Below are 23,254 nucleotides of genomic sequence, written 5' to 3'. Positions count from 1 at the left end.
ACCTGCTGTTGTGGCCACAGTATTTACATGGCTAGTTCAGTTATGTTTCTGGTCAATCATAGTTGCCAGGATGTTGATAAACATAGAACACAGAACAGTACAGGCCCTTCAGCCCTTGATGTTGTGCCGGCCTTTTATCCTACTCTAAGATCAGACTAACTTACACACCCTTCATTGTACTATCTTCCATGTGCCTATCTGAGAGTTGCTTAATGTCCCTCATGTATCTGACTCTACTATGACATGGTTCCTCATAGGAGACTGGTTAGCAAGATTAGATCTCACGGAATACGGGGAGAACTAGCCATTTGGATACAGAAGTGGCTCAAAGGTAGAAGACAGAAGGTGGTGGTGGAGGGTTATTTTTCAGACTGGAGGCCTGTGATCAGTGGAGTGCCACAAGGATCGGTGCTGAGTCCTCTAATTTTCGTCATTTATATAAATGATTAGGATGTGAGCACACAGAGGTATAGTTAGTAAGTTTGCAGATGACACCAAAATTGGAGGTGTAGTGGACAGTGAAGAAGGTTAACTCAGATTACAACAGGATCTTAATCAGATGGGCCAATGGACCGAGAAGTGGCAGATGGAGTTTAATTCAGATAAATACGAGGTGCTGCATTTTGGGAAAGCAAATCTTAGCAGGACTTACACACTTAATGGTATGGTCCTAGGGAGTGTTGCTGAACAAAGAGATCTTGGAGTGCAGGTTCATAGCTCCTTGAAAGTGGAGTCGCAGGTAGATAGGATAGTGAAAAAGACATTTGGTATGCTTTCCTTTATCGATCAGAGAACTGAGTACAGGAGTTGGAGGTCATATTGCAGCTGTACAGGACATTGGTTAGGCCACTGTTGAGTATTGCATGCAATTCTGGTCTCCTTCCTATTGGAAAGATGTTGTGAAACCTGAAAGGGTTCAGAAAAGATTTACAAGGATGTTGCCAGAGTTGGAGGATTTGAGTTATAGGGAGAGGCTGAACAGACTGGGACTGTTTTCCCTGGAGCATCGGAGGCTGAGGGGTGACCTTATAGAGGTCCTGCAGGAATAGGTTCTGGGACGTCTGCTCTTTGTGATTTTTATAAATGACTTGGATGAGGAAATGGAAAGGTGGGTTAGTAAGTTTGCTGAAGACATGAAGGTTGGCGGAAATGTGGATGGTGTGGAGGGCTGCTGTAGGTTGACAGGATGCAGAACTGGGCTGAGAAGTGGCAGATGGAGTTCAACTTGGAAAAGTGTGAAGTCATTTACTTTGGAAGGTTGAATTTGAATGCAGAATAGAGTTAAAGGCAAAATTCTTGGCAGTGTGGAGGAACAAAGGAATCTTGGAATCTATGTCCATAGATCTTTCAAAGTTGCCACCCAAGTTGATAGGATTATTGAGAAGGTTTACGGTGTGTTGTGCTAAACTTTCCCATCACTGAGGGGATTTGGGACATTTACGGAGCCTCTTCCACCAGTCAGTAATAGAGTCATAGAGATGTACAGCATGGAAACAGACCCTTCGGTCCAACTCATCCATGCCAACCAGATTTCCCAACACAATCTAGTCCCACCTGCTAGCACCCAGCCCATATCCCTCCAAACCCTTCCTATTCATATACCCATCCAAATGCCTCTTAAATGTTGCAATTGTAACAGCCTCCACCACTTTCTCTGGCAGCTCATTACATACACGTACCACCCTCTGCGTGAAAAAGTTGCCACTTTGGTCTTTTTTATATCTTTTCTCTCTCACCCTTGCCCCTATGCCCTCTAGTTCTGGACTCCCCCACCCCAGAGAAAAGACTTTGTCTATTTACCCTATCCATGTCCCTCATGATTTTGTAAATCTCTATAAGGTCACCCCTCAGCCTCTGACACTCCAGGGAAAACAGCCCCAGCATATTCAGCCTCTCCCTATAACTCAAATCCTCCAACCCTGGCAATATCCTTGTAAATCTTTTCTGAACCCTTTCAAGTTTCACAACATCTTTCCGATAGCAAGGAGACCAGAATTGCATGCAATATTCCAACAATGGCCTAACCAACATGACCTCCCAACTCTTGTACTCAATACTCTGACCAATAAAGGAAAGAATATCAAACACCTTCTTCACTATCCTATCTGACTGTGACTCCACTTTCAAGGAGCTATGAACCTGTTCTCCAAGGTCTCTTTGTTCAGCAACACTCCCTAGGACCTTACCATTATGTGTATAAAGTTTTGCTAAGATTTGCTTTTCCAAATTGCAGTACCTTACATTTATCTAAATTAAACTCCATCTGCCGCTTCTCAGCCCATTGGCCCATCTGATCAAGATCCCGTTGTAATCGGAGGTAACCTTCTTCTCTGTCCACTGAACCTCCAATTTTGGTGTTATATGCAAACTTACTAACAATATCTCTTGTTTAATTGTCCACTGTCTTCACGACTGGTGTGGCAGAATTGCAAAGAGGCCTGATGCATTGGGTGTGGAATCACTTAGCCTGTGTACCACTTGCTCCTCTTGCTGTTTGGCATACATGTTGTCCTGTTCTGTGGCTCCAACAGGTATTTAACACCTTTTTAGGTAAGCTGTTGCTACTCCTGGTATGCCCTCATGCTCTCTTCATTAGAACATAGAACAGTACACACAGGAACAAGCCCTTCAGTCCACAATGTTGTGCCGAACATGGTAAGCATGCCATACACCTTCTTTACTATCCTATCTTATTTGTGTGGTCACTTTCAGGCAACTATGGGCTTGAACCCAAAGATCTCTCGGTACCTCAATGTTGTTCAGGAGCCTGCCATTAACTGTATGCTTTTCCTTAACATTTGATCTCCCATAGAGCATCACCTCTTGCCCAGATTAAACTTCGCCTGCCATTTCTCCGTTCATATCTCCAACTGATCCAGATCCTGCTGTTCCTTTTGACAACTTTCTACACTATCCAAAACTCCACTGATCTTTGTGTCATCTGCAAACTTAGTAACCCACACATCTACATTTTCATTCAAGTCATTTACATATATCACAAACAGCAGAGGTCCCAGTATGGATCCCTGTGGACAACCATTAGTCACAGACCTCCAACCAGGAAAACACCCTTCCACCACTACCACTACAAATAGTTAACCTAACTCAGTATCTTTTCTTTAATTTTCTGATTTACAGCATGTCAATTCTGAATCCAAGCAGCTAAATCACCATGGATCCCATGCATCTTAATCTCCTGGATGAGCATACCATGACGTACCTTGTCAAAAGCCTTATTAAAATCCATGTAGACAACATGCTCTACCCTCATTGATCATCTTCACTACCTCCTTGGAAAATTCAATCAAATTAGCAAGACATGACCTGTCCTGCACAAAGCCATGCCAACTGTCCCCAAATAGGCCATGCTTTTCCAAATGTGCATAAGTCCTACCCAAAGAATCCTCTCACCAATGTGAGGCTTGGCAGCTTCCTGGATTATCCCTCTTTCCCTTCTTGAACAGAGGAACAACACAAGCTACGTACCAGTCCTCTGAGACCTCTCCAGTGGCTAGCAAGGACGCAAAGATCTTAGTCAATGCCCCAGAAATCTCCTCTCTTACCTCTCTCAATAACCTGGGGCATATACCATTAGGTCCTGGGGAATTAGTCACTTTCATGCTCTTCAAGAAACCTAACACCACTTCTTTCTTGATCTCAAGTGCCTTAACATATTAGCATGCTCCGCACAAGTCTCACTATCTTCCATGTCCATCTCCTGGGTGAATACCGATGCAAGGTACTCATCTAGGGTCTTGTCCATGTCTTCTGCATCCAAGTACAAGTTCCCTCGTTTGTCCTCGAGTGGTCCTTTCCTCTCCCTAGTTATCCTCTTGTTTTTAATGTATGCCTAGAAAGCCTTGGGATTCTCCTTTTTATCTTACTTGCCAAGTTCATTTTATGGCCCCTCTTTGTTCTCCTAATTCCCTGCTTGAATTCTTTCCCGTTTTCTTTATATTCTTCACAGGCCTTGTCAGAGTTTAGCTTCGTAAACCTTACATACGCATTGAACCTGGCTTGACGGTAAATGTAAAGTGGGGATATATGAGCTCATTACATTATAGATTGTGATTAATACATTTCAGCTTTTGATGGCCCACAGTATCTCATGGATATTAAGTCTTGAGTTGCTCAAAGTCTGTTCCATTTAGCACAATGACACCTCCAATCAATACAAATAGAGGATATTCTTAAGGAGAGGATGGGACTTTGTGTTCACAAGAACTATGCTCTGGGCTCTCTAAATTTTCCACAGTGATTTGGGGACTTACAGGGTGGATTTACTTACTGACTCTGTGTATTTTGAGTGGGGGCGGTGCGGTCAGGGAAATATTTTCAGGAATCCCCAAACAGGAAAATTCAAAGTATACTGGCCTAACAGTCTTCCCCTTCTCCTACAAATATATATGTACCAAACATGTTGCACTTCATAGTAATGCAATTCCATTTATTGCTGTTTGGAAAATAACTGATAAATCACCACAATCTCAACCCAAGGGCATAGATTTAAGATAACTTGCAAAACTAAAACAGAAATCAAGTGCAGTTATTTTTTAAATAGCCAGCCTTTGTTTCAGAGCTTAAATGCATAGCTTGATACAATGATGGACTCAATACAGTACAGGTAGACAACCCTTTATCTGAAATCCTGAAATCCAATAAGCTCCGAAAGCCTAAGGTTTCTTCGTGAAATTTTTTTTTTATTAAGGTTGTTTGGACGCCAAATAGTTAACCTAACTCCACACCAACTCAATGCGTGCCACTCAGATGCGACATGGAAGGGCATGGCCCAGCACTGGCAGACCTCAATTCTGTCTCAGTACTCATAGTACTCACAGTGAATCTGCTTTTCGGTAAGATCTTTTAAAAATTTCACCGTCAAGCTGTCACTTATTCGGAAAAATTCCGAATGCCGAAAACCAGCTGTTCCCGAGTGTTTCATTTAAACGATTGCGTATCTGCAATAGTCTTCAATGATAAACTGAATAAATAATTTGAGAAGAAATTAAATTGGATAGATTTGGCAAAAATAAGAGAAGTGGGATAGCTGGATTGTCCACACAAAGAACTGCACAGACTCAATGAGCCAAATGGCTTCCTTCTGTACTGTATAGCTCTTAGAATAATGCAAAAATATTGGAGGCCAATAAGTGCTTTTCATTCAGGAATATTTTTAAAAATTAAAGAAAAAATGAAAGAAAATATTCTTATCTTAGCTCTTGGACAGATGATCAGTCACATTTATAGTTAATGCCCCACTGAACAAGTTCCAAGATTGTGGTTTTATATTTCCGCCAGGTCTTTGTTAATTTTCTAATTTCTGAATTCAATAAGGTTGAATTGCATGTCACCTGGCTAATTCTAAAAATCTACCCTTCTTGATAATTACTTTATAAAATTGACATGTGGTATTCCCAAAGCATCTCAACATCCCCATCAGAGGCAAAAATAGAAGTTGCTGGAAAAGCTCAGCAGGTTTGGCAGCATCTGTGAAGAGAAGTCAAAGTTAACATTTCGGTTCCTGTGTTCTGACGAAAGGTCACCGGACCCAAAACGTTAACTCTGATTTCACTTCACAGATGCGTCCAGACATGCTAAGCTTTTCCAGCAACTTCTGTTTTTGTTTCTGATTTACAACACTGGCAGTTCTTTCGGTTTTTAACCCTACTAGAGGTGCAGCTTCATTATTTTGGAAGTCATTCAGACAGAGATCCACATACCAATACACTAGAGCACACCCCCAGTGGTACGTTTACCTGCCAGAGCAAGTCGATCTTCCTCACTTTTCTTTTTCAGGTGTTTGATTTCGAAATTTTTTTCATTAACGAGTTTGTAAAGCCGTCCATTCTCATCCCTCAGCTCATGGATCTGCTCCTGTAGCAGCTCGTTCTCATTCTCCAGCAAGCTGGAAAGTTCAAGGTTTCAAACAAAAGACTACTTACTACAGACATGCAAACAAAGATGGTCAAGGGAAGAATCTCTGCTTCATCCAGCCAGTCCCAGACAATGGTGATACCTTGGGACCTCACAGCAGATACACTAGCTCCCACCACTCCCAGAAAACCCATTGATTTATAGGGACAGGAGAGAACCCAGACTAAACACCCAGATTGATTTAGGGAAACAAATATCTGAGAACTTCTTCTTCAGGCCCTGAGACAATTGATACTAGTCCAGCAGCTCACTCAGACATGAATAATTCTTTTCAGTGCCTATCTTTCATACAAGGTGATCTCCACTCCTACCAGAAATAGGTTCAGCTTGCTCTTGTAGGAATTCAACAATATACCAGCCACTGCACAAGTGGGCAACCTGTTCCAGAATTACACTATTTTCTGGGAAGAGCTTCTGGCATCTAACCTGCAACAACTTTAAACTGTGGCCTAGTCCTCCCTAAACTATTGAACTGGAACAAACTGTCACCTTGAACATAATCTATTCCCTTCATCATTTTATAAAACTCAATCTGATCATTCCTTAAAGTTATATTGGCTCATATGATTAACAAAAATTCTTCAAACTGGAAATTAATCTTGTGGCTTTGACTCCTGAGTTGGCTGGATGAGTGCAGCTCCATCAATATTCGAGAAACTTTATATCAGAATCAGCTGTGTATATCATCTGTAAGATGGCCTGCAAAAACTCATCAAGGCTCCCTTAGTCAGCACCTTCAATTCTCATGACAACTGCCATCTAGAAAGACAAGGCTTATATGACCTCCTACAAGCTCCACTTCAAGTCACTTGTCACCTTGATTTGGACATATATCACAGTTACTTCAGTCTAGGTCAAAATCCTGGAACTTGCAGCCTAACAGCACGATGAATGATCTACACCAAATATGATGTGGAGGTGCCAGTGTTGGACTGGGGTGGACAAAGTTAAAAATCACACAACACCAGGTTATAGCCCAACAGGTTTATTTGAAAGTACAAAGCTTTCAGAGCACTGTTCCTTTGTCAGGCAACTAGTGGGACAGGATCATAGAACACAGAATTTATAGTAAAAGATCAAAGTGACATACAACTGATGTGAAGTTTTGAGCAAACCTTGATTGCTATCACTTAGAATGGGGATTAATGAATAACAAAAACGAGTTCAATCTGATCAGGGCAGGAACAAACTGGGTAGATGGTTTAACTTGAATTCAGCTGAGAAAATGTGGCACTGAGAGCTAGCAACAGTGACTATGACAACTACCAATAATTTTTGTAAAGACCTATCAGGCTCACTAAGGTCCTTCGGAGAAGGAAATTGGTCTTCCTTACCTGGTCTGATGGAGATATGATTTTGCATCCACAGCTAAGTTGGCTCTCCTTTGCTCTCTCAAATGGCCTAGCAAGCTACTCAGTTAAGAGTAACTGGGGATAGGCAACAAAATGCTGGCCTTGCCAGCAATGCCCACATCCCAAAAAAGTCTTTTTTTTTTAAAAAGGAAGCACAGAATTAGAAAACACTCCTTATCATTTGTTCAATTAGATTTCACATTTTCAAACACCATGATATATGATTCCACCCAGTAATATTCTGGTGCAATTGCTTAACCTAATCATACTGAAATAATTACAAACAGATGAATCAACACCCAAGTAAAAAGCAGCAGAGTGAAATTAATTTCAACAACATTTTGTCTGTAACTCTTTGCATTTTTCTATTTCTTGCTCCCACTTTTAAATGCCAATAAAAGTACTCCTTTGATGAAGCTAGTTTATATTGTAGCTTTATCATAGCAAAATATCCAAAGATGATTCACAAGAGTGTTATCAGACAAAAATTGACAGCAAGCTGAAAAAGGAGTCATTAGGATCGGTGATCAAGTGCTTGAGATACAGGTTAAGCAGTTTACGCCAAATGAACGTGTGAGAACTGTGTCTACTATTCATACAGCATTAGCTCAGTTCAAAATACTTTGGGCGGCACGGTGGCACAGTGGTTAGCACTGCTATCTCACAGCGCCAGAGACCCGGGTTCAATTCCTGCCTCAGGCAACTGACTGTGTGGAGTTTGCACATTCTCCCCGTGACTGCATGGGTTTCCTCCGGGTGCTCCGGTTTCCTCCCACAGTCCAAAGATGTGCAGGTCAGGTGAATTGGCCATGCTAAATTGCCCGTAGTGTTAGGTAAGGGGTAGATGTAGGGGTATGGGTGGGTTGCGCTTCGGCGGGGCGGTGTGGACTTGTTGGGCCGAAGGGCCTGTTTCCACACTGTAAGTAATCTAAAAAAAAGTAATCTAATCTAACTTCCACTCTGTACAAATTTCCCTGTTGAAGATCCTGTCCAATTTATTTTGGGCAGTTTGACAAAAATTACCACCAGCAACAAAAGACAGTGTCAGAACAGCTCAGAATCTTACAAGTTACATCAATAAAACCCAAACTGATTTCCATAAAAACATTTCCACAAGCCTAGCTTTGCAGGATCCGTTTATGGTGGTGTTGTGGTTCTCATTTGTAACCAAGATACACAGATTTAATGTGAGGAGCAAGGTGGTTTAGAGGAGATTGGACGAAAAATGTTTTCACCCAGAGGACTGTGGATGTCTAGAACTCACTGAAGGAGGAATAGATGTATTTAAGAAATATTTAGAAAAATACCACAGCATTCAAGGCTATGTGCCAAGTGATAGAAAACTTTGTTCCAAGCTGTAAAAACTGTGTCTCTGTAAACTTTCACTATTAGAGTGTGTGAACTAAACTGGAAGATTGCTCAGTGTTTTCATTGCTTACCAATTGAAATGCAGAAGTTGGGTTGACTTCTCTATGCAACATACCTGAAGCGACACCTGCTGGACATATTAGAGCATTACAATTTCTCAGGACAAATACAGTTAAGTATTCAACCTGGATGCAGAGAGGTCAGTGTAGTCAGAGGATCAGAAACCAGTGATTTGCAGATATTGGAGTGTCAGAAGCAAAACAAAACCCAGAAAATACTGGAAGCACTTAGGTGCATCTGTGGAGAGAACAGGTGTGAACCTTTCCTTATGGTTAACAGTCCTGTCTCTGCTCAACGATCTGCATTTGAAACATATCTATTTCTCTCTCCATGTCAGTTGCCTTACATGGAAATTTTTCAGCATCATTTCTTTAATTTTCTGATTTACAGCATCTGCAGCAATGCTTTAATAGGTAGGACCAAGTTTAACAGCTCTACTTCCAGGGGATGGTCTAGAACAGGGCTTTGGGGGCTGAGAGATGAAATTTTGGGGTGCAAACTCGGATACAACGAATACTGTTGTGGAAATCAAACCAAGTTACAACAATGCTTCTGCTCTAACAGGCATTTGCTTTCATTGCATTCCTCCTCTCCCCTGACCCTCCATTGGTCAGCACCACATCCTTTATTCAAAAAGGAAGCCAGAGTGCAGGAAGCTACAGACTAGTTAGATTAACATCTGCCACTGGGATAATTTTAGGAAGTTTTGTTTTTATTCATTCATGCGCTGTGGGCCTTGCTGGCCAGCATTTATGGCCCGTCCCCATTTGCCCTTAAGATGGTGGTAAGCTGCTTTCGAGAGCAGCTGCAGACCACGTGCAGTAGGTTGATTCACAATACCATTAGAAAGCAAATTCCAGGATTCTGACCCAGGGAGAAGTGGCTTGGAAGGAAACTTCAAGGTGATGGCGCTCCCACATATCTGCTGCCCTTGTCCTTCTAAATTGAAGTGGTTATGTGTTTAGAAAGTGTTGTCAAAGGATCTTTGGTGAATTTCTGCAGTGCATGATTTAGATTGTAAATAATGCTGTTTCTGAGCATCAGTGGGGGAGGGAGTGGATGTTTGTGGAGGTGGTGCTAATCAAGAGGACTGCTTTGTCCTGAATGGTGTCGAGCTCCTGGAGTGTTGTAGCTCCCCATCCAGACAAGTGGGGAGTACTCCATCACATTCCTGACTTGTGCCTTGTAGTCAGTGGATAGGCTTTGGGGAGTCAGATGGTGAGCTATTTGCCATGGTACTTCTAGCCTCTGTCTTGTTCTTGTAGCTACTGTATTTATATGGCAAGTCCAGTTGAGATTCTGATCAATGGTAACCTCAAGGACATTGAAGGCGGAGAAATCAGTGATGGCAATGCCACTGAATGTCAAGGGGCGGTGATTAGGTCGTCCCTTATTGGATATGGTAATTTCCTGGTATTTGTGTGGTGCAAATGTTACTTGCTATTTGTCAGCCCAATCCTGGATATTGGTCAGGTCTTGTTTTTTTTAAAATATGGACTGCTTCAGTAGTTGCAAATGGTGCTGAACATTGGGCAATCATCAGCGAACATCCCCTTCTGACTTTATGATGGAGGGAAGGTCATCAATGAAGTAGCTGAAGATGGTTTGGGCAATGACACTACCCTGAGGAACTCCTGCAGAGATGTCCTGGAGCTGAGATGACTGACTTCCAATGACCTCAACAATCTTCCTACACAGGCAGAAGTGGGTGTTCCTATGTGTCAGATATGACTCCAACCAGTGGAGAACTTGCGCCAATACTTACTAATTCCAGCTTTTCTAGGATTCCTTGATAACACACTCAGTCAAATGCAGCCTTGATATCAAGGATGACACTCTTACCACACCTCTGGAATTCAGATCTTCTATCCATGTTTGAACTAAGGCTATAATGAAGTCAGGAGCTGAATGGCCCTGGCAGAACCTAAACTGGTCATCACTGAGCAGATAGCATTGTTGACAGCACTGTTGACGACATCTTCTATCACTTTACTGATGATTGTGAATAAACTGATGGGGCAATAACTGGCCAGAATGGATTTGTTCTGGTTTTTAAGTGCAGGATATACCTGGGCAATTTTCCACCGTATTTGAAGAACTTGGCCAGGGGAATGGGAAGTACTGGAGCGCAAGTCTTCAGTCCTTTTGCTGAACTGTTATCAGGACCCATAGCCTTTGCAGTAACCAGTGCCTCCAACAGTTTTTTGATATTGAGTGGAGTGAATCGGATTGGCTGGAGACTGATATCTGTGATACTGGGAATTATGCTCGACCATGAGGTGACAGATTGTGCTTTATATAATTCTGCTGCTGTTGATAGCCCGTAGTGCCTCATGGATGTCCTGTCATAAATTGTTCGATCTGCTCGAAATCTCTTCTGTTTAGCACAGTGATGGTGCCAAATAACATATAGTCATAGAGTCATAGAAATGTACAGCATGAAAACAAACCCTTCGGTCCAACTCCTCCATGCTGACCAGATATCCCAACCCAATCTAGTCCCACCTGCCAGCACCCGGCCCATATCCCTCCAAACCCTTCCTATTCATATACCCATCCAAATGCCTCTTAACTGTTGCAATTGTACCAGCCTCCACCACATCCTCTGGCAGCTCATTCCATACACGTACCATGGTCTGTGTGAAAAAGTTGCCCCTTAGGTCTCTTTTATATCTTTCCCCTCTCACCCTAAATCTATGCCCTCTAGTTCTGGACTCCCCGACCCCAGGGAAAATACTTTGTCTATTTATTCTATCCATGCCCCTTATAATTTTGTAAACCTCTATAAGGTCACCCCTCAGCCTCCGACGTTCCAGGGAAAACAGCCCCAGCCTGTTCAGCCTCTCCCTGTAGCTCAAATCCTCCAACCCTGCCAACATCCTTGTAAATCTTATTTGAACCCTTTCAAGTTTCACAACATCTTTCCGATAGGAAGGAGACCAGAATTGCACGCAATATTCCACCAGTGGCCTAACCAATGTCCTGTACAGCTGCAACATGACCTCCCAACTCCTGTACTCAATACTCTCACCAATAAAGGAAAGTATACCAAGCGCCTTCTTCGCTGCTCGTTGGATGCTGCCTGAACTGCTGTGCTCTTCCAGCACCACTAATCCAGTATTTGATTTTCAGCATCTGCAGTCATTGTTTTTACCTACGTTTTTGCCTTCTTCACCTTCCTATCTACCTGCGACTCCACTTTCAAGGAGTTATGAACCTACACTCCAAGGTCTCTTTGTTCAGCAACACTCCCTAGGACCTTTCCATTAAGTGTATAAGTCCTGCTAAGATTTGCTTTCCCAAAATGCAGCACCTTACATTTATCTGAGTTAAACTCCATCTGCCACTTCTCAGCCCATTGGCTCATCGGGTCAAGATCCTGTTGTAATCTGAGGTAACCCTCTTCTCTGTCCACTACACCTCCAATTTTGGTGTCATCTGCAAACTTACTAACTGTACCTCTTATGCTCACATCCAAATCGTTTATGTAAATGCCAAAACGTAGAGGGCCCAGCACCGATCCTTGTGGCACTCCACTGGTCACAGGCCTCCAGTCTGAAAAAAACCCTCCACCACCACCCTCTGTCTTCTACCTTTGAGCCAGTTCTGTATCCAAATGGCTATTTCTCCCTGTATTCCATGAAATCTAACCTTGCTCATCAGTCTCCCATGGGGAACCTTGTCGAACACCTTACTGAAGTCCATATAGATCACATCTCCTGCTCTGCCCTCATCAATCTTCTTTGTTACTTTTTCAAAAAACTCAATCAAGTTTGTGAGACATGATTTCCCATGCACAAAGCCATGTTGACTATCCCTAATCAGTCCTTGCCTTTCCAAAAACATGTACATCCTGTCCCTCAGGATTCCCTCCAACAACTTGCCCACCACTGAAGTCAGGCTCACCAGTCTATAGTTCCCTGGCTTGTCTTTACCACCCTTCTTAAACAGTGGCACCATGTTTGCCAACCTCCAGTCTTCCGGCACCTCACCTGTGACTATCGATGATATAAATATCTCAGCAAGAGGCCCAGCAATCACTTCTCTAGCTTCTCGAGTACACCTGATCAGGTCCTGGGGATTTATCTACTTTTAACCGTTTCAAGACATCCAGCACTTCCTCCTCTGTAATCTGGACATTTTGCAAGATGTCACCATTTATTTCCCTACAGTCTATATCTTCCATATCCTTTTCCACAGTTAATACTGTTGCAAAATATTCATTTAGTATCTCCACCATTTTCTGTGGCTACACACAAAGGCCGCCTTGCTGATCTTTGAGGGCCCCTATTCTCTCCCTAGTTACCCTTTTGTCCTTAATATATTTGTAAAAACCCTTTGGATTCTCCTTAGTTCTATTTGCCAAAGCTATCTCATGCCCCCGTTTTGCCCTCCTGATTTCCCTCTTAAGTATACTCCTACACTCTTCTGAGGATTCACTTGATCAATCCTGTTTATACCTGACATATGCTTCCTTCTTTTTCTTAACCAAACCATCAATTTCTTTAGTCATCCAACATTCCCTACACCTACCAGCCTTTCCTTTCACCCTGACAGGAATATACTTTCTCTGGATTCTTGTTATCTCATTTCTGAAGACTTCCCATTTTCCAACCGTCCCTTTACCTGCGAACATCTGCCACCAATCAGCTTTCGAACGTTCTTATCTAATACCGTCAAAATTGGCCTTTCTCAAATTTAGAACTTCAACTTTTAGATCTGGTCTATCCTTTTCCATCACTATTTTAAAACAAATAGAATTATGGTTGCGGGCCCCAAAATGCTTCCCAACTGACACCTCAGTCACCTGCCCTGCCTTATTTCCCAACAGTAGGTCAAGTTTTGTACCTTCTCTAGTAGGTACATCCACATACTGAATCAGAAAATTGTCTTGTACGCACTTAAGAAATTCCTCTCCATCTAAACCTTTCACACTATGGCAGTCCCAGTCGATGTTTGGAAAGTTAAAAGCCCCTAACATAAGTACCCTATTATTCTTACAGATAGTTGAGATCTCCATACAAGTTTGTTTCTCAATTTCCCTCTGACTATTGGGGGATCTATAATATAATCCCAATAAGGTGATCATCCCTTTCTTATTTCTTAGTTCCACCCAAATAACTTCCTTGGATGTATTTCTGGGAATATCTTCCTTCAGCACAGCTGTAATGCTATCCCTAATCAAAAATGCTACTCCCCTCCTCTCTTGCCTCCCTTTCTATCCTTCCTGTGGCCTTTGTATCCTGGAACATTAAGCTGCCAGACCTGCCCATCCCTGAGCCGTGTTTCCGTAATTGCTATGATTTCACAGTCCCATGTTCCGAACCATGCCCTGAGTTCATCTGCCTTCCCTGTTAGGCCCCTTGCATTGAAATAAATGCAGTTTAATTTATTAGTCCCACCTTGTCCCTGCCTGCCCTGACTGTTTGATTCACTTCTGTTCTCAGCTGTACCTGTCTCAGATCGATCTCTTTCCTCACTATCTCCCTGGGTCCCACCCCCCCATCTTACTAGTTTAAATCCTCCCAAGCAGTTCTTGCAAATTTCCCTGCCAGTATATTAGTCCCCTTCCAATTTAGGTGCAATCCGTCCTTCTTATACAGGTCATTTCTACCCCAAAAGAGATTCCAATGATCCAAAAATGTGAATCCTTCTCCCATACACCAGCTCCTCAGCCATGCATTCATCTGCTCTATCTTCCTATTCCTGCCCTCACTAGCGTGTAGCACTGGGAGTAATCCAGATATTATTACCCTTGAGGACCTCCTTTTTAAATTCCTGCCTAACTCTCTGTAATCTCCTTACAGAATCTCAACCTTTTCCCTTCCTATATCGTTGGTTCCAATGTGGACAATGACCTCTTGCCGGCCCCTCTCCCCCGTGAGAACATTCTGCGCCCTCTCCGAGACATCCTTGATCCTGGCACCAGGGAAATAACACACCATTCTGCTTTTTCTCTGCTGGCCACAGAAACGTCTGTTCTGTACCTCTGACTACAGAATCCCCTAACACAATTGATCTCTTGGAAGCCGATGTACCCCTCGTTGCATTAGAGCCAGTCTCAATACCAGGAACCTGGCAGTTCATGCTACATTCCCCTGAGAATCCATCACCCCTACATTTTCCAAAACAGCATACCTGTTTGAAATGGGTACATCCACAAAAGACTCCTGCCCTAGGTGCCGACCTCTCTCACCCTTCCTCAAGTTAACCCATCTATGTGACTGTATCTGAGACTTCCCCCCTTCCTATAACTGCCATCCATCATATACTGTTGCTGTTGCAAATTCCTCATCGCTTCTATCTGTCTCTCCAACCGATCCACTCGATCTGATAAGACTCGCATCCAACAGCATTTATGGCAGATATAATCCGCAGTAACCCTTAAACTCTCTTTAAACTCCCACATCTGACAAGAAGTACATATCACTGCAAAGGCCATTTTTGCTCCTTCACAACCTACAGACTCAGAAAATAACACTGTCTTATGGTGGAGGGTTTTCTCAATATAATTTCGTCTCCAAAACTCACTCTTACTGATACTGACATAGAATCCCTACAGTGCAGATAGAGGTCTTTCGGCCTATTGATTCTGCCCCAACCCTCTGAAAACATTCCACCAAGACCTCATAACCCTGCATCCACCTAGCTTACTTGACTCTGGACACTATGGAACAATTTACCATGGCCAAGCCACTAAACCTGTTGGAGGAAATGGGACAGTGGCTCAGTGGTTAGCGCTACTGTTTCACAGTACCAGGGACCCGCGTTCAATTCCAGCCTCGAGTGACTATGTGGAGTTTGCATGTTCTCCCCATGTTTGTGTGGGTTTCCTCTGGTTTCCTTCCACAGTCCAAAGATGTGCAGGTCAGGTAGATTGGTTATGCTTAATTGCCCATAGTGTCCAGGGATGTGTAGGCCATGGGAAGATTGTAGGGATAGGGCAAGGTCGCCTTACTACCTGCCACAGGCTATGTCTAGAGGCTATGTTCTTTAGGACTTGACCAGCTCAATCAGTTGTGCTGCTAGCAAGCCATTCTTGGTAATGAACACTGAAATCTCCCACCCAGAACACATTTTGTACTCTTGTCAATGTTTTGGTCTCAACTGCTTTTTCTAATAGTGAATTCCACTGGCTCACCACTTTCTAGGTGAAGAAATTTCTCCATATCTCAGTCTTGATGGTTTAATCCCATTTCCTTAGACTGTGACTCCCCCATGATTGGGAACATCATTCCTGCATCAACCGAAGTGTTATGGCATTTGGCCCATCATATCTGCACATGCTCTTTCAATGAGCATCACCATTTTGTGCCAGTCTCCTGTCTTTGCCTATTGCACTCTGTTTTATCCAGTGCCCTCTTGAATGCCTCAACTGAACCCACATATCCACTTCCAGGCAGCGCAATCCAGGCCATGATTGCTCACTGTGCGAAAATGTTTACTTGTGCCTTACATTTGCTTCTTTTATAAATTATCTTCTGACTGTGCTGACTATTTGAGATTAAGATTTGTTACGGTGCAAGGGTAGGGACAGCATTTATCCCCTTGCGGCTCTCCCAAATGAACATCATCACTTTGCACCATTCTCCTGTCTTTGCCTCTTGCACATTGATTGTTTAAAATAGAAACACTGAATGCCCACTTACATCTGCATGTGGATGTGTATGTGTATATGCGTGTGGGTGTGTATTTATGTATCTGTTTGTTTGTATATATCTAATTCTGTGCATTATATGTGTGTATATGTATGTGCGTTGGTATATGTATGCTTGCATGTGTGTATATATCTATCCATATATGTTTATTATATATGCTTCTATGTATCTACATATATATGTATTAGTATGGATATTTGTATGCATCAGTATGTGTATGTATGTATCCATGTGTATTATATGCATGCATGTGTAAGTATATGTGTATGTATGACAAGGGTCATACATACACATATGCAGGCTGGGCCAGCACTTATTTCCCATCCCTATGCCCAAAGTTTTAGTTAAGAGTCATGTGGGTCTGGATTTACATGTAAACCAGACTACGTAAGGATGGCAGTTTCCTTCCTAAAAGATTCATGGTCATCACTGGACTCTTGATTCCAGATTTTTAAAATTGAATTCAAATTCCACCAGCTGCTGTGGGCAGGCTTCAAACCAGGGTCCCCAGAATAATACCTAGGTCTCTGCAGTCCAACCACGATACCATTAGGCTGTCCCCTCCCCCGTATTTATGAGAGAGTATCAGTATACTGTATGTGCATACCTGTGTGTGTACATTTATATGTCAGTTTGTGTGTATTATATGTTTGTATATATACGTTTCTATATGTATCTGCTGTCTATATATATATATGCATGTGTGTGTATCAGTATGTGTGTACTATATGTCTGTTTGTACACGTTCCTGTACGTGTGTGTATTTACCTTTTGCTGATGTCTGTAGTGCTGCAGATCTCGGCCTTCACCAGCTGCAGTCCCAGGTCTTCCTCCGACAATGTGGAGGTGCCCGCGGGGCCGGGGCCCTGCTCCTTCTTCTCACAGCGTACAAGCGCCATCCTCTGCCTCCTCCTCTGCTGCTGCTGCTCCTGCAGGGCCTGGAACTGCTGCCTCAGGCCCTGGGTCACCAGCTCATCCGCGCTGTCCATCGAGTTAAACCGGCCGCTGTTGCTGAGCCGGCCTTACCCTCTCCCTCCCTGGGACGCTCCCCGGTGCGGATTTTTTCTGCTGATGCCCTCCTAACCCTGGTGCTGTGTGATTTTTAACCCTCCTAACCCTGTCGCTTTCGAGGCCTCTGATGGCAGCCGCCGCCAACGTCGCGTAGCAACAGTAACCAGGGGAAACGCGGCCTACCTGGCCACCCCACCCTCCTCATCCACTGACCACATGATCCTCGTCAATCGTTTTTACTTTTAAATCCCACTACTTTTTACTTTTCCCGGTTGTGACTTTAAAAAACCAAATGTCCTTTCTGCCCCGTCATGGTTCTTAAAAATGTATTTAAATTTAGTCTCATGCAGGTTTTCAGCAACATTGAAGATTCACCATCCATCCTCCACAAATCTGAGAGGTAGAGATTGTCCCCTTCTGGGATATCAAGTCTTCCGTACGTCATTCATTTGTTTTAGCTCTCACCCTCCATCCCAATTCCCCTTTCAGTGCAAGTTATAGTTCATCCACTACCTGCCCTCGGCACCTCTTCCTACGGGAGAAAGTGAGGACTGCATGAAGGGCTCCTGCCCAAAACATCGATTCTCCTGCTCCTCAGATGCTGCATGACCTGCTGTACTTTTCCAGCACCACACACACTTGACCTCTTCCAATATACATCCTGAACCTCATTCACAGTATTCCATTCACCTCTTTCAGTTCCCTCATCCACCTCCAGCATTACACACCCTGTATCCTAAACACTTCGCTCAATACTAAACTTGCACCAAATCGACTTCTCTCAGTAAAGACCTAATTCATTTCCTTTTGCAGTAGGGTTAGTTAACAGCTCAGTTATGCATCTCTCACTATGACAGAACAGTTAAGGTCTTGCAGGAGTGTGACAAGACATTTGACGCTCCTAAAAGTCTCTAACAATGTAAATCAAATCAGTGTAACCTGTATGAAGGGCTCCTGTCCGAAACGTCGATTCTCCTGCTCCTCAGATGCTGCATGACCTGCTGTACTTTTCCAGCACCACACACACACTTGACCTCTTCCAATGTACATCCTGAACCTCATTCATAGTATTCCATTCACCTCTTTCAGTTCCCTCATCCACCTCCAGCATTACACACCCAGTATCCTAAACACTTCGCTCAATACTAAACTTGCACCAAATCGACTTCTCTCAGTAAAGACCTAATGCATTTCCTTTTGCAGTAGGGTTAGTTAACAGCTCAGTTATGCATCTCTCATTATGACAGAACAGTTAAGGTCTTGCAGGAGTGTGACAAGACATTTGACGCTCCTAAAAGTCTCTTAACAATGTAAATCAAATCATGTAAACTATATTTTGTTAAATTCAAGAATTTTTCGCAGTTAGACCAGCAACTGGTTTTCCCTCTACAACATAGCCATGCAAACCACAGTCTCCTGCAATTAAAGGGGATGGTGATAGCAACCTTCATGAGCAGGTCATCGAGCACTGTAAGATAGTATGCCCATTCAAAATCACCCAACACAGATGTGCCCGCTCCACTTGACATCCTATAGCCCATCGAATTCTCTCATTTTGGATCTCGGGATGTCCTTTTTTGTTAAAGGCTACTTCATCTCCTTTCCTCGAGGCATTGTAAGTGCTACTCCCTCAAAAAAAACCTCCAATGGAAGCCATATGCCTGCTGGTAAAATGAATATATTGACAAGCAAAACAATGAGTTTTTAATCATGAATTTCTAACACATCTGACCCTTGTACTGTTTTTCTTTCCGTGACTAATGCACATCGGGTGAAGAGCATTAATATTAGAAACAACCACACACCATTTTTTATAGTTGGTGGTATCTCTAAACCTTTGCTATTCATAAGCCTGTTTCAAGGAGACCATATTCATAGGAGTCATGATTTGGAGATGCCGGTATTAGACTGGGGTGTACAAAGTTAAAAATCACACAACACCAGGTTATAGTCCAATAGGTTTAATTGGAAGCACACTAGCTTTCGTAGCGACGCTCCACTTGCACCTGCAAATGAGAAACATTCTGGATTGTTTATCTTATCAAACCTTTTCAAAATTTTAAAAGGCTGCTACAGGGTCCAGAGTAAAGAGCTCCAGTTTCTCCTACTCTGGTAATCATTATGGTAAAATTACCAAAGTACCAAATATCAAGGGTGGGAAGTAGAAAAGAGGAAACTTTAAGTGAGTTAGCTTGACATCAGTTGTGGGGAAGGTGAGAGTTGATCATTGAAGTATTTACAGATTAAACACAAATAATCAGAGTGAGTCAGCATGGTTTTGTCAAAGTTACATCACACTAAGCCAATTTACTGGAGTTATTTGAAGGAGAAACATGCACTGTAGATAAAAGGACAGCCTGTAGATGTACTGTACTTGAATTTCCAGAAGGCACTTGGCAAAGCGCCACATCATCAATGTCTTTAGAACTTAAGTTCATAGTATAGGGGGCAACAGATCAACATTGTCAGAAGATAAACTGGCTGGCAAAAAACAGTGATATGCATAAATAGATCTTTGTTTGATCAGCAAGAATGTTATGAGTGGAGTCCTGCAATGGGCTGTGCTAGAAAGTCAACATTGTTAGTTACATCAAAGATTGGGGAGCAAAGGCACGGTAGCTAAATTTGCAGAAGACCACAACGATAGGAACTTACAATATGAAGGAGGAGACAGATATAGATGGATGGAATGACTAAACAAAAAAATTGCCAGGTGGAGTATAATGTGGGAAAACTTGTCATTATAGAATCAGATTTATATAGCATGGAAACAGACTCTTTATCTAACTTGTCTGCACTAACCAGATATCCTAAACTAATCTAGTCCCATTAGTCAGCATGACCCTCCTCTCACTTATCTCTCCACGCTTCAGGCTCTCTGCCTGTATTTCTGATGAAGGGCTTTTGCCTGAAACGTTGATTTCGAAGCTCCTTGGATGCTGCCTGAACTGCTGTGCTCTTCCAGCACCACTAATCCATATCCCTCTAAACCCTTTTTTTTCATTAACCCACCCAACAATTAAATGTTGCAATTGTACCAGCCTCCACCACTTGTGCTGGCAGCTAATTCCGTACACGCACCACCCTCTGTGTGAAAAAGCTGCCTGTCAGGTCCCTTTTAAATCTTTCTCCTCTCACCTTACTCCTTTGCCCTCTAGTTTTGGACTTGCCTATCCTGGAAAAAAATTACATTGGCTATTCACCCTACTTATGCCCCTCATGATTTTTATAAACCTCTAGCTTGTCCCTCAGCATTCAACGCTGCAGGGGAAAATAGCCCCAGCCTCTCCCTATAGCTCAAATCCTCCAACATCCTTGTAAATCTTTGAGAGCTTTCAAGTTTAACATCTTTCCTGTAGCAGGGAAACCAGAACTGAATGAAGTATTCCAAAAGTGGCCTCACCAACTAATCTGTGCAGCTGCAAAATGACATCCCAACTCCTATACTCAATACACTGACTAATGAAGACAAGCATTCCAAAGAACCTCTTTCGCTACAAAGAACATTACAGCACAGGAACAGGCCCTTCGGCTCTCCAAGCCTCCGCTGATCTAGATCCTCTATCTAAGTCTGCTGCCTATTTTCTCAGATTTGTATCCCTTTGCTCCCTGCCCATTCATGTATCTGTCCAGATACATTTTAAACAATGCTATCGTTCCTGCCCCTAACACCTCTGTTGGCAAACCATTCCAGGCACCCACCACCCTGTGTAAAGAACTTTCCACATATATCTCCCCAAAACATTTCTCCTCTCATGACCCCTAGTAATTGAGTCCTCCACTCTGGGAGGAAGTTTCTTGCTATCCACCCGGTCTATACCTCTCATGATTTTGTAGGCCTCAATCAGGTCCCCTCCCAAACTCCTTCTTTCCAATGAAAATAATCCTAATCTATTTACCCTCTCCTCATGGCTAACACCCTCTATACCAGGTGAACCTCCTGTACCCACTCTCCAAAGCATCCACATTCTTCTGGTAATTTGGCAAACAGAATTGTACGCAGTATTCCAAATGTGGCCGAACCAGAGTCTTATACAACTGTAATATGAGCTGCCAACTCTTGTACTCAATACCCTGTCCAATGGAGGAAAGCATGCCATATGCCTTCTTGAACATGCTACTGACCTGCGTTGCCACCCTCAGGGACCTGAACACAATTTTCCCCAGGACTTTTCCATTTAGTCTATAGTTCGCTCTGGAATTGTATCTTCCAAAATGCATCACCTCGCATTTGTCTGGATTGAACTCCATCTGCCATTTCTCTGCCCAACTCTCCAATCTATCTATATTCTGATGTATTCTTTGACAGTTCCCTTCACTATCTGCTACTCCACCAATCTTACTGTCACATGCAAACTTGTTAATGAGGCAACCTACACCATCCTTCAAATCATTGATGTATATCACGAACAGTGGTCCCAGCACAGATCCTTATGGAACACCATTGGTCACAGGTCTCCATTTTGAGAAGCTCCCTTCAACTACTACTGTCTCCTGTTGCCCAGCCAGTTCTCTATCCATTAGCTAGAATATTCTGGGCCCCATGCGACTTCACGTTGTTCATCAGTCTACCATGGGGAACCTTATCAAATGCCTTACTAAAGTCCATGTATATGACATCTACATCCCTTCCTTCAATCAACTTTGTCACCTCTTCAAAACATTCTATTAGGTTTGTAAAAGACGTGACCTTCCCTGGCCAGCACCATGCTGCCTATTACTTATATTTCCCATTTTCTCCCAAATAGGTATATATCCTATCCCTAACTATCTTCTCTAATAGGTTCCCTACCACTGACATCAGGCTCACAGGTCTGTAATTACTTGGATTATCCCAGCTACCCTTAAACAAGGAGACAACATTAGCAATTCTCCAGTCCTCTGGGACCTCCCCAGTGTTCAAGGATGCTACAAAAATCTGTTAAAGCCCCAGCTATTTTTTCTCACTTCCCTCAGTAACCTGGGATATATCCCATCCAGGCCTGGGGACTTGTCCAATTTAATGCCTTTCAGAATACACAACACGTCCTCCCTCCTTATGCCAACATAACCTAGAGGAATCAAAGATCTATCCCTAACCTCCGCCATGTCTCTCTCTCCTCAGTGAATACTGATGCAAAGTACTCATGAAGAATCTCACCAATTTTCTGACCCACACATCATTTCTCCTTTGTAGGGTGTAGGTTTGCTCGCTGAGCTGTAGGTTTGATATCCAGATGTTTCATTACCTGGCTAGGTAACAGTGGCAACCTCCAAGTGAGGCTTCACTTGGAGGTTACCACTGATGATGTTACCTAGCCAGGTAATGAAACGTCTGGATATCAAACCTACAGCTCAGTGAGCAAATGTACACCCTAAACCTCAACCTTAGCTACAAACCTTGCCTTTATCCTTTGTCTTTGTGTGGGCCAACCCTTTTCTTAGTTACCATCTTGCTCCTTATATATGAAAAGCCTTCAGCGTTTTCCTTAACCCTGCTTACTAAGGATCTGTCATGTTAGTCATTGGCGACTCAATAGTCAAGAGGGTCAGATAGGTCTGTTGGAAATGAACGAAACTCAGTTGGTGTGTTGCCTCCCAGGAGACAAGACCAATGATGTCTCAGATCAAATCTTTGGGGTCCTGAAGGCAGTGGATGACCAGCCTCAAGTCGTGGTCCACATAGGTACCAATGACATAGTTAGGAAGAGGGATAGGGATGCAAGGCAGGATTTCAGGGAGCTATGGTGGAAGCTGAGCTAAAACAAACAGTTGTTACCTCTGGTTTGTTAACCGTGCCATGTGACACCAAGGCAAGGAATAGGGAAAGATAGCTGAACACGTGGCTGCAGGGATGGTGTAGGATGGAGGGTTTCAAGTGATGGGGCTCAT

General features: G+C 43.0%; 1 protein-coding gene across 3 annotated transcripts in view; it reads right to left on the bottom strand.

The window, feature by feature from the left end:
• Nucleotides 1-17,541, bottom strand: part of ccdc13 (coiled-coil domain containing 13) — an 82,483-nt gene extending 64,942 nt beyond the window's left edge. For 2 of the 3 annotated variants that reach the window (XM_072576328.1, XM_072576329.1), the window contains exons 1-2: nt 17,141-17,540; nt 5,757-5,905 (exon numbers count right to left, since the gene is read on the bottom strand). In XM_072576328.1, coding sequence (XP_072432429.1) covers nt 5,757-5,905; nt 17,141-17,361 — 370 coding nt within the window. In that variant the 5' untranslated portion in view covers nt 17,362-17,540. Of the gene's footprint in view, nt 1-5,756; nt 5,906-17,140 lie in introns of all 3 variants that reach the window. The other variant, XR_011961413.1, reaches the window with a different exon arrangement.
• Between the last annotated feature and the right edge of the window lie 5,713 nt (nt 17,542-23,254).

This window comes from Chiloscyllium punctatum, chromosome 8 (genome assembly GCF_047496795.1).
Source record: "Chiloscyllium punctatum isolate Juve2018m chromosome 8, sChiPun1.3, whole genome shotgun sequence".
NCBI classification, from domain to species: Eukaryota; Metazoa; Chordata; class Chondrichthyes; order Orectolobiformes; family Hemiscylliidae; genus Chiloscyllium; species Chiloscyllium punctatum.
Note: the sequence above shows the minus strand (reverse complement) of the source record. Positions and strands in the feature narration are given on the sequence as shown.